We start from the raw sequence: 11,184 nt of genomic DNA on the forward strand, positions 1-11,184 counted from the left end.
GGGTTTACGCCATTCTCCTGCCTCAGCCTCCCGAGCAGCTGGGACTACAGGCTTGAGCCACCGCGCCCGGCCAGTATTTTATAATTTTCACTGATTATTTGAGAGTGTCAGTCTTATCCACAGTGATTCTATTAACTTCTCAATTACTCTCAAAGATTTGAATTGAAGAAAATCACTAGCACTTCACACTGGTAAATTTCAACAAGTTTTCCATGTTTCAGAACAATCATTCATTCATGAATTCATTGAATAAATATTTATTGGGCTCCTAAAATGTGACATACACTGTTTCAGGCAATGGAGATATAGCAGTAAACAAAACAACAACAAAAAATTTAGGCCATTAGTGAATTTTAATTCTAGTAAGGAGATTCCAGACAATAGATAAATAATTTAAATACACACTGGGTCAGATTTTTTATATGAGAAAAGGAAAGAAAGAGTAGAATGTGATTCTATTGAATAATAACAGCAGTATCTTATTTTTAAATAGGGTGGTCTGGGAGGGCTTTGTTGACAGTACTTTAAAGAAAAGGCCTGAAGGTGATAAGCAAATGAGCATTGCAGATATTTGTGGAGGAGAGTTCTGGTCAAACGAACAGAGACAAGGCTACTGAGATATTGTCATGGAGCTCTAAAGGCACCAAATTTCTTAGGAAAGTTATATTTACATGTGACCAAGGTATTTGTCTGGTGGCCTTTCACAAAACAGATCCTTATTTCCTAGGATGTCAAGCCAATCTTACCTAGCTTCTTTTGGTCCTATCTGGTTATCACTTCTTAGGAAAACCTTCCCTAACCACAAAGATTGTACTGCATCCTTCTCTAGGCATGCCCTTCATGTTGAATGCACCTTCACACAAAAGTGCTTATTTAAACATCTACAATTACCTGTTTAATGGGCAACCCACTTGAATGTAAACTTCATGAGGGCAGGATCTGTTTCGTTCATGCCTGCATTCCTGTCTCCTTGGCACTAAATAGAACCAAATAAATTACCAAAGTACTACTTGTGCAGATATGGTGCACATACAGGAAGTTTAACGGACTTCCTTAATGATGAAGGGGTCATATTTTGTATCCTCTTTGTACTAGACATAACCCTTTTTGACTGATCCTTGCTAACAAAAGGGAGAGCTAAGTTCATTTGAAAGGAAATGAAGATTTAATGAATGAACAAGGTGCAAGAGACTTTCTGAAGCTCTAAGTCACTCCCATAAATACTCAAGAGAAAATATAATCAACCTGAATATCAACATCAGCATTATCATCAACAAAAGCACCAGATATACAAGTCTGTCCAGGAATATAACAAAAACTACTAAATTCCTATTATTTATTAGGCATTGCTCTAGATGTTTCGGACACATTAGTGACCAAAACAAAGAAAAATTCTTCCTGTTATGAAATGAAGTTTACATTCTCAGTTAGGAGAAAATATACCATAACCATAGGAAATAAGTAAATTATACAATATTTTGAGGATGGTTAGTGCTAGGGGAAAAAAACAGAAACCCAGTAAGGGAAATTAAGAGTATATTTTCAAATAGGGTGAACGGGTAGACCTTGTTTTGCAGGTGATATTTGACACATGTTGAGAAAAAATTTTACTCTGAGAATGACAGAAGTCAACTTTGTGAGGGCAGTAAATTATTATAGAAAAGATTAGATCACATATCTGAATGCAGAGGGAAACAAGGCTTGAATGAGTCAAGCACATTAGTAAGAGGAGGAGAGAGAGGACGTCTGTCTTGGACTTAAAATTTAGGATTTAACTTTACAAGAGCATTAAACTACAGTTGCAACAAAATCAAAGAAAAATAATATTTTAGATTGTTTGCTAAGAGAAGACATTAAAACACATTTTCAGTAAAAACTTCCAGGTATTTTATGATGAGAGAAAAGTCTTACCATTTTTACTGATGTCGAGTTCCTTAAGATTAACTAAACTAGCAATAGTGGTTGGCAGATTTGAAAGGTCATTATCAGGAATACTTAGTTTTCGTAGAGCTTGACAGTTGAACAATTGCTGTAATAGAAAATAATCATTAATTAGATCTCAATTTGATTAAATTCATTCATAAACTCAGTAACAAAATTAAAGTCATGATGTTTATATATGTAGTAGTAAAAGAACCAGTTATAAAAGCCTCATTTTCCTCCATACTCATCTTCTCAATTGCTTCTGAATGGCTTCACATTCTATCCCCATATTAGCGCTTCTATTTTCTGCTATCCAGATTCTTGCCCCTACTTTTACCATTCACATTCAATTTGCCACTGAATCCCCACTGACTGCTTTTGCTTTTAAGTAACTTCTGGAGTTGTCCCTTCTTTTCTATTCTGACAGCTACCAGGATTACCTCAGTTCTGTTTTTCTGTGACCACATTAGATTTCATGAGGTATTATTTTAATTGAATCACATTAAACAGTTGTTTATCTAATATGCAAAAACTGCAATACACTGGAATACCTGAGCTCACATTTCTTTTGTGCTCCCTCCCCCAACTGTTTCATAAATATTTGGTGCATGAGACATTTAACCTCTGATATTTGGTGAAAAAATCACTCGTAATTGCTTCATTTCTGCCATCAGTCCAAAGGATGAGGTGGGAAAGAGCCAAGTGTTAAAGTAATAGCTGTGAAATCCAGCATGCTTATATTCACTGGTTGAGGCAGATGCTTCTTTAAAATGTGAATTCTTGAGCTTTACCCAAATAGGTCCTGGAAGGGGGTCAATAATCTGCATTTTTAACAAGCACATCAGTGATCTGGAAGCTTTGACATAGGTGTTTGCAGTATCATATTTTGAGAAACAATAAATTAGATGGTTTAGCTCTGTCTAATTCATCTTGACTCTTGCCAGATATGAACATCTGGGACAGAATTTTTGATTCATTTCTGGAAGAATTATCTTAATGAGATCTTTTCTGTTTGACATTTCTAATTCTGTTTTGCTGAATTTCCACAGATGAAGTCTGGTATCCATGGCTATGAAATTGGCCTACAGTACATTTAACTACCATTTGTTCTTACATGTAATTTGTTATTTATAGGCAAAAACAATGTAGCACATGGTTGTTATGTCTTAACTCATTAGCCTTTAAAAAATAAATTGGGCTGGTTGTTACTTAATATGAAATAATGCAGTTTCTTACTTTGGGTCATGTTTGGTGCCTTACAAAGATTATTTGTAACACTTCATGTAGTGTAGAATTAATTGTCAATATCTCAGACATAAATGTTGCTATTTCTTTTTATGAAACCCCAAAAAGAGAACTTGGATGCATACTTTGATGGATAGTTTCCACTATTAATTTTCCTTCTAAATAAATAGGAAAACAGATGCCTACACTCTTGGTAAAAGTTAATTTATACTTATTCCAGTCTCTATAATCCTGTTACGACTATTACATCTATATCTGCATGCAGTGTGGTCAGTTATAGATTCGTAGATTTAAAAAAATCAATTGTCTTATGACTGATTTTGGTAAGATTTACTAACAACTCTCTAGTCCGATCACTATTATACAACCATTTCAAGCCATGTTCAGAATAATGATTTTCAAAACACAATTTGTTTGTTTTATAAATTTGTCTTATCATCCCAACTAAATTCTGAAATGAGCTCAAGAATTAATAGTCCCACTATTAATAGTCCCAGTATTCTTTTTCAACTTTAAATGAAGTCACATGAGAAAGAAAAGACACAGAAACTTCTGAACAGCCTGTAACAAAAAGAATCTAAGATCTCCTTGGTGTAGAAGCTGAGAATATGGTATGTGGAATCAGACTGACGTGTGTTCAATCTCCACCCATCTATTTACTAGCTGTGCAATCTTGGGCAAGTTACATAATTTCTTTGAACTCATCAGTTTCCTTGCCTCTAAAATGAGAACAATACGTTACCTAACTTGAAGAGTTACTGAGAGAATTATATGAGTTAATAGATTCATCAGTTCTAAGTCACACATATTTTCACATATTAACAGCTTTGATATTTGGAATGCACCCTGCAGTCAGGAGTAAGTTATGATTTTTAAGGAGTATTTTTTCTTCCTTAATGGTACTATAATATTGATGTGTCTTATAATCAATGGCCTTGAATTTGATGAAATAAGGTACTTGTGAAAATGTAAGACTGTGTTTGTCACAGAGTAAAGCTTGATAACTGTAAGCTATTATTAATATTTATGTACCAGATACAGAGGCACACCTATATAGTAATCTATTTTTTACTTTTCTAGATGATGGAGGCAGGAGTCATGCCTGATCTATCTTAGTATCAACCAGTTTCTTCCTTCTATACACCAAAATGGCTGGTACAGTGTCCTGTACATAGTATATACTGAGGAAATATTTTTGAAATTCTGCATAGATAATTAAAAGGGAAATAAAGAGAATGCTAAATTCCAGATGAGAGTGGTAGTTCACTGGATTGGGAACTTCAGATAGGTAAATAGTCTCAGTGGAATCCAGGTTGCAAATATAAAACAGTGAACTTCTTAATATAACTATGAAGAATACAAATTGGCAAATAAATTAAAAAGGCATTTTAACAGCTGTTTCAAGATTCAAAAGCTTTGAATAAAATGAGGAATGATTACAAAATACTTGTAATTCTTCAGTACAGTAGAATACGGCAAATATAATTGATAGCTATTATAATTAGAGTAAAACTGTTAGTGGTCATGGTAAACTTCTCAATGATTCTCAAAGACTTGAATTGAATTGAAGGCATGGTTATCCTGTCTTCATTTGCTAATGGTATTTTACATTTCAAAAACAATAAAATTGTTTCAAGTCTTAAAATATTTGTGTACTCAAGTGTTCTTTTTTTCTTGGGCTAAAGGAAGCAATTTAACTCTGAAGAAATTGGTTTGAGAAGAGTATACAATATAAATTACTGACACCAAAGTAAACATTTAGAACTGAAACACAGCAGCTAGATGTCTTCTCTGAGAGTTAACAAAAAGAAAAAAGCCTCAAAAGTTGAAAATAAAAATACATTTGGAGCTAAAAATGTATATTCCAAGATATTTCATTCATTCACTCATTTGTTCATTCATGAAAAACCATTTATTGATACTTGCCACAAGGTAGACACTATGCTAAGTGCAGGGGAAACAACTATACTTGAGCCCAGATTCTTCATATTTTAATATTCAGACATTAATATATTTTCATATTTGGGCACGAATGTACTTTAATATTCAGATGTTTATTTAAGTTTAAATTAATTTAATTGAAATTTATGTTGGGGCAAATATCAGTTGTAATGAAAATGCACAGGTAGGATATCTGTACCAGATTTTATTGTTAATGGTGCTGGAGTTGATTTATGAAAGTATCTTTAGGAAAGGTGTGAAAAAGTGGACCATGAGAGAGCCATCAGAAGTTAGCCAGATGAAGGCTAAAGAGGCAATAATGTCACACTTTTGTTGAAACATCTAAAGATAATCCCAACTCAAAGAATATGTAGCTCAAACTAGTTTCAGATATTTGCTTGATAACATAAGGAGACTTGAATCTTGGAGTGAATGGTATGAGCCTACAACATCTATATGCATCTAAAATATATTTATTGAATATCTATTATATCTATGATTTGTCTTCAACACTAAAGATAAAGGTATGAAAAGATATCAACTTCTGTTTCTCAAGTATGGTAAACTAAATATTTAAAGAGTAATCTTTTGATACAGCAAAACTAAACACCCTCACACTCACCCACTGCTTTATTGTATAAAATGAGCTCTGACTGTAATTTGAGGCAATTATTTGAATTCCAGAATAACAGGAAAAATAACACATAGACTTACATGAGTCTGGATTTAGCTTTTGCTCTGGTGGTGTCTGTTGGTCCCTGATGGGTTAAGCCTGAGTTAAAGATATTGCAAGTGGAAGGATAGAAGACTGCTTGGAGTCTGAACAGAGTGAGAGATTGGCTTAGAGACCACCCCCAGTGAGTGAACTAGGAAAAAACTGGATCTGCAAAGGGATTTAGCAGGGGATACATGTATTTCTCAGCCTTGGCTTTGAGTGAAGTGTGAAAAAGGAAGAAAAGAAGGAAGGGAGGCAGGAAGGAGGAAAAAAGGAAGGAAGGAAGGCAGGAGGGATGGAGGGAGGGGGAAGAAGGAGTAAAGAAAAGAAAAAGAATGAAGAAAGGAAGTGACACAGTTTGGCTGTGTCCTCACCCAAATCTCATCCTGTAGCTCCCATAATTCTCACATGTTGTGGGAGGGACCTAGTGGGAGGTAACCGAATCATGGGGCAAGTCTTTCAAGCCGGCTGCAGAAATTTGCATAAATAATGCGGAGCTGAAAGTTAATCACCAAGGCAATGGGTAAAACGTCTTCAGGGCATGTTGAAGACCTTTGTGGCAGCCTCTCCCATCACAGACCCAGGGCCCTGTGCTGTGTGCAAAAAGGGGCCAACATAGAGGTTGGGCCATGGCTTCAGAGGGTGCAAGCCCCAAGCCTTGGCAGCTTCCACGTGGCGCTGAGCCTGCAAGTACACAAAAGTCCAAAATTGGGGTTTGTGAACCTCTGAGTAGATTTCAGAAGATGTATGGAAGTGCCTGGGTACCCAGGCAGAAGTTTGCTGCAGGGGCGGGGCCCTCATGGAGAATCTCTGTGAGGGCAGTGCAGAAGGGAAATGTGAGGTTGGAGCTCCCACACAGAGTCCCTCCTTGGGTACCCCCTAGTGGAGCTGTGAGAAGAGGGCCACCTTCCCCTAGAACCCAGAATGGTAGATCCACTGACAGCTTGCACATTGTGCCTGGAAAAGCTGCAGACACTCAATGACAGCCCATGAAAGCAGCCAGGAGGGGAGCTGTACCCCGCGAGGCCACAAGTACAGAGCTGCCCAAGGCTGTGGGAGCCCACCTCTCAAATCAGTGTGACCTGGATGTGAGACATGGAGTCAAAGGAGATCATTTTGGAGCTTTAAGATTTTGGACTTGCATGGGGCTTGTGGCCCCTTTGTTTTGGCCCATTTCTTCTATTTGGAATGGCTCTCTTTACCCAATGCCTGTACTCCCATTGTATCTAGGAAGTAACTAACTTGCTTTTGATTTTACAGGCCCATAGGTGGAAGGGACTTGTCTTGTCTCAGATGAGACTTTGTACTGTGGACTTTTGAGTTAATGCTGAAATTAGTTAAGACTTTGAGGGACTGTTGGGGAAGCATGATTGGTTTTGAAATGTGAACACATAAGATCTGGGAGAGTACAGGGGTAGAATGATACGGTTTGGCTGTGACCCCACCCAAATCTCATCTTGTAGCTCCCATAATTCCCATGTATTGTTAGAGGGACCCAGTGGGAGGTAATTAAATCATAGTCTTTCCTATGTTGTTTTTGTGATTGAATAAATCTCAAAAGATCTGATGGTTTTAAAAAGGGGAGTTTCCCTGCACAAGCTCTTCTCTTGTCTGCCAGCATGGGAGATGTGCCTTTTACCCTCCACCATAATTGTGAGGACTCCTCAGCCATGTGGAACCATAAGTCCAATAAACTTTTTCTTTTGTAAATTGTCCAGTCTTGTGTATGTCTTTATCAGCAGCATGAAAATAGACTAATACAGGTAGGAAGGGAAAGAAGAAAAAATAAGAGGGATGAAGAAGAAGAAAAAAAAGGAAAAGAAGGGAAAGAATGAAGGACAGATAGGAATAGCAAAGGAATGAAGAGAGAGAGGGAAGGAAAGGAAGAAGGAAGAAAAAAATAATAAAAAGAAAGAGAGGGAGAAAAAAGTCTTCTAGGAATTGCCAACCACAAGCCTGACCTCTCTTGTGTTAGAGACTGGAATTCACAGTATCTATGGGGCTTCTTTAAACCCACTTGAGAGTTACAAGTGGTCCTGTGTTAGTATTGCCCCAAGTGCCAGATAGAAGCATACACAAGTCTCCCCTAAGGAACTCAACTTTAAATTTAGGCCTTTGTCTCACAGATAACATTGCAAAAAACATAACATCATTTAACAAAATCACTGAATATATAATAAAAAAATTGACTTGAGTGAGATGTTACAGAAAAACAAAGAATCAAGCCTGCAAATGGTGGATATAATAGAATTATGAAACATAAAATGTAAAATAAATGCATTTAATATGTTTAATGAAATAAAAGTAGGATTTAAAAGACTGCCTAAATGACGTGGAGGAGAGGGTAAGAAGGTCTTTTTGGAATTTTGGGAAACCATAGAAAATAAAATGAGTGAGTTAGTGGAGGAATTTCAGAATTGTTGGAAGGCACTTATATTCAGATTGAGCAAGCCCAACAAATTCTAAGCAAGATAAATAAAAAAGGAATCCATATCTAGACTTACATGAAGTTGCAGAGTATCAAAGGTAATAGATCTTAAAGTTTGTCAAGGAAAGATTATTTTCAAAAGCTCAGAAATTAGGGCTGTCTTCTCAACAACAAGTACAGCAGCAATTCATTAGATGTCATCTCTGAAGTATTGAGAGTAAATAATCTTATATTTACAGTTATCTTTTTTAATAAAGGAAAAATAGTTTTTCAGACAAAAATAGACTTTACTATCGAGAGACTACTGAAGCCGATGTGAAAGAATATTTTTTAGTAAGGAAAAAAATATGACCAAGAAGAGAGGTCAGAGCAGCAAGAAAGAATATTAATTAAAAGCAAGAACAAAAAATAAGTGGTTACATCTAAACATTGACTACATAAAACAGTAACAAAATGGATAATTGTTGGATTAAAAAATAAATGTAGAACTAAAGTTCTGAACAACAAAAGCATGTATAGCAAGAGAAAAATACTTGGATTACAAACATTTTCAGATTTTTTCATTGTTTGGGAGGAAGGCAAAGATACTGATTAACTTTAGATCAAAGTTAAATACTCGTGTTAAATTAAAGTGGTATGCTTACATTTTTAGAATAACAAATTAAAAAATAGAATTAAAGTGTATGATTTCTAGTTGATAGAGACAAAATACATGGAATGAGATAAAGAAGCAGAAAAGACTTTAATAAATACAATGAAAAAAAGACTCAGAAGTAGCAACACAGATAAAAATAAAGAATAGAGTGAAATACATTAATACAAATGCATCCATAATTGCCTTCAGTAAATATGGATTAATTTCTCCAATTAAGAAACAGACTGTCAGAGTGAATTAAAATTAAAAACAAGCAATTTCTATGTTGTTTAACAGTGGTGCACCCAAAACTTGATGTAAAGTTGTAAAACTGTCAAAATTAACTAAAAGAAAGTTTACACAGCAATACCGATTTAAATCAAAATACATTACTAGAGAAGAGTGACCACAAAGTGATAATCAGTTCACCAGTAATGTAAAACAATTACAAATTTATCTAGTATAGTAGTATTAATATATTTAAAGGAAAATATGACGGATCTTCAAGGAGATACTATAAAACTGTTATCATAGCAGGATACTTTAACACATTTTTCAATAATTGACTCAAAAAGAGACAAAAAATACAAAAAGCTATAGAAGAACTAATGGCTACAATTAATGAGTTTGTTCTACAGGACACACATAGAACACTGAGCTCAACTACTACACAGTATTTTTTTAAAATGCATATAAAAATTTACAATTAATCGTGTGCTAGACATAAAAGAAGTCTCAACAAACACCAAAGAATTCATAACAAAAAGACCATATTCTTGATCAATAATGCAATTAAGTTGGAAATTTGTAACTAAAAGATAACTTTAAAAACATTTATATTGTGTTCTATATTTACAAGATAAAATTTAATAATTCATGCACCAAAAAATAAATGATAACGGAGATTACAAAACAATTAAATAATAAAATGTTACATAACAGAAATGCCACAACATAGCTAGAATAATAGGTGGTAAATGTGTAGCCTTAAATGCTTACATTAGAGAAGACAAAAGGCTGAAAATGAGTGAGTTAAGCATGCAACTTAGGAAAATTTACAGCAAAAGGCAACAGAATAAACCCAAAGGATGTAGAAGGGAGACAGTAGTTGAGAAAGGAGCCCTTCAGAACAATCTATGGAACAAGGAGGACACAGGAACTGAAGCAAGCAGCAAACTGTGAGCATCTCAAGGAGAGGAACCATGTCTTTTGTGAGTCATTGTATTTCTTTTATTATGTTTGTGTCTTTTAAAATGTCTTATTGTGAAATACACATACCCAAGAACATATGCAATACGTGTTTTTTTAATTATAATAAAACTACGACCCATATTTCTCAATCCAGTTGAAGAAAGTTCACCTATGCTCCTCTCTATCATATCCCTTTGTCTTCTACCCACCACCACTGAGAGGCAACCAATTTCTTGAATTTTATTTTACTAATTCCCTTGCTTCTATTTTTTTTACAGCAGGTTTTACAACAGGTTTAATAATCCTAAATTTTTACAACAGGTTTAATAATCCTCAAATTATATATTGTTTGGATTTGTGTGTTTATCTTTATATAGATGAAGTAATACTGTATGTTTCCACCTGTAACTTTCCTTTTTCATTTGATATTATGTTATTAATAGTATTCAATGTTGATGTAGAAAATGTATTCATTCACTTTCACTGCTTTATGTTTTATAGAACACAACTTTCTTATACATTCTATTGTTCATGGCTTTTGGGTTCTTTCTAATTTTTTCTAACATGAACAATGCTGCTAAAAATATTCTAATATACATCTGCTAGTGCACATACACAAAAGTTGGATAATAAAATTATTTATTTTTCTTCTAAATGTTTTAATGCTTTGATTTGAACTATCTGAAATTTATTTTTGAGAATAATGTGAAGGATTTATTCTTTTCCCCCTTATAGATGACCATTTATGCATCTTTTTTTTTTTTTTTTTCTTTTTTGAGGTGGGAGTCTAGCTCTGTTGCTAGACAGAATGTAAAAGGCTGTAAGGGTCTGATGAGAATGATGTGAAGTAAGGATTTATTCTTTTCCCCCTTATAGATGACCATTTCCAGCATCTTTTTTTTGATGTGGGAGTCTAGCTCTGTCGGCCAGGCTGGGGTACAGTGACATGATCTTGACTCACTGCAACCTCCTCCTCCCGGGTTCTAGCAATTCTCCAGCCTCAGCCTCCCGGGTAGCTGGGATTACTGGTACTCACCACCGCACCTGGCTAATTTTTTGTATTTTTAGTAGAGACAGGGTTTCGCCATGTTGCTGTTCTTGAACTCT

General features: G+C 35.0%; 1 protein-coding gene across 1 annotated transcript in view; it reads right to left on the reverse strand.

The window, feature by feature from the left end:
- LOC105532540 (leucine-rich repeat-containing protein 7-like) overlaps nt 1-11,184 on the reverse strand; it is a 335,660-nt gene that overhangs the window by 90,581 nt on the left and 233,895 nt on the right. Inside the window, exon 4 of the mRNA XM_011970712.1 lies at nt 1,912-2,029. Within this exon, the coding sequence (XP_011826102.1) occupies nt 1,912-2,029 (118 nt within the window). The remainder of the gene's footprint in view (nt 1-1,911; nt 2,030-11,184) is intronic.

The sequence above is a fragment of the Mandrillus leucophaeus genome, unplaced genomic scaffold, assembly GCF_000951045.1.
Source record: "Mandrillus leucophaeus isolate KB7577 unplaced genomic scaffold, Mleu.le_1.0 Scaffold967, whole genome shotgun sequence".
Taxonomy (NCBI): Eukaryota; Metazoa; Chordata; class Mammalia; order Primates; family Cercopithecidae; genus Mandrillus; species Mandrillus leucophaeus.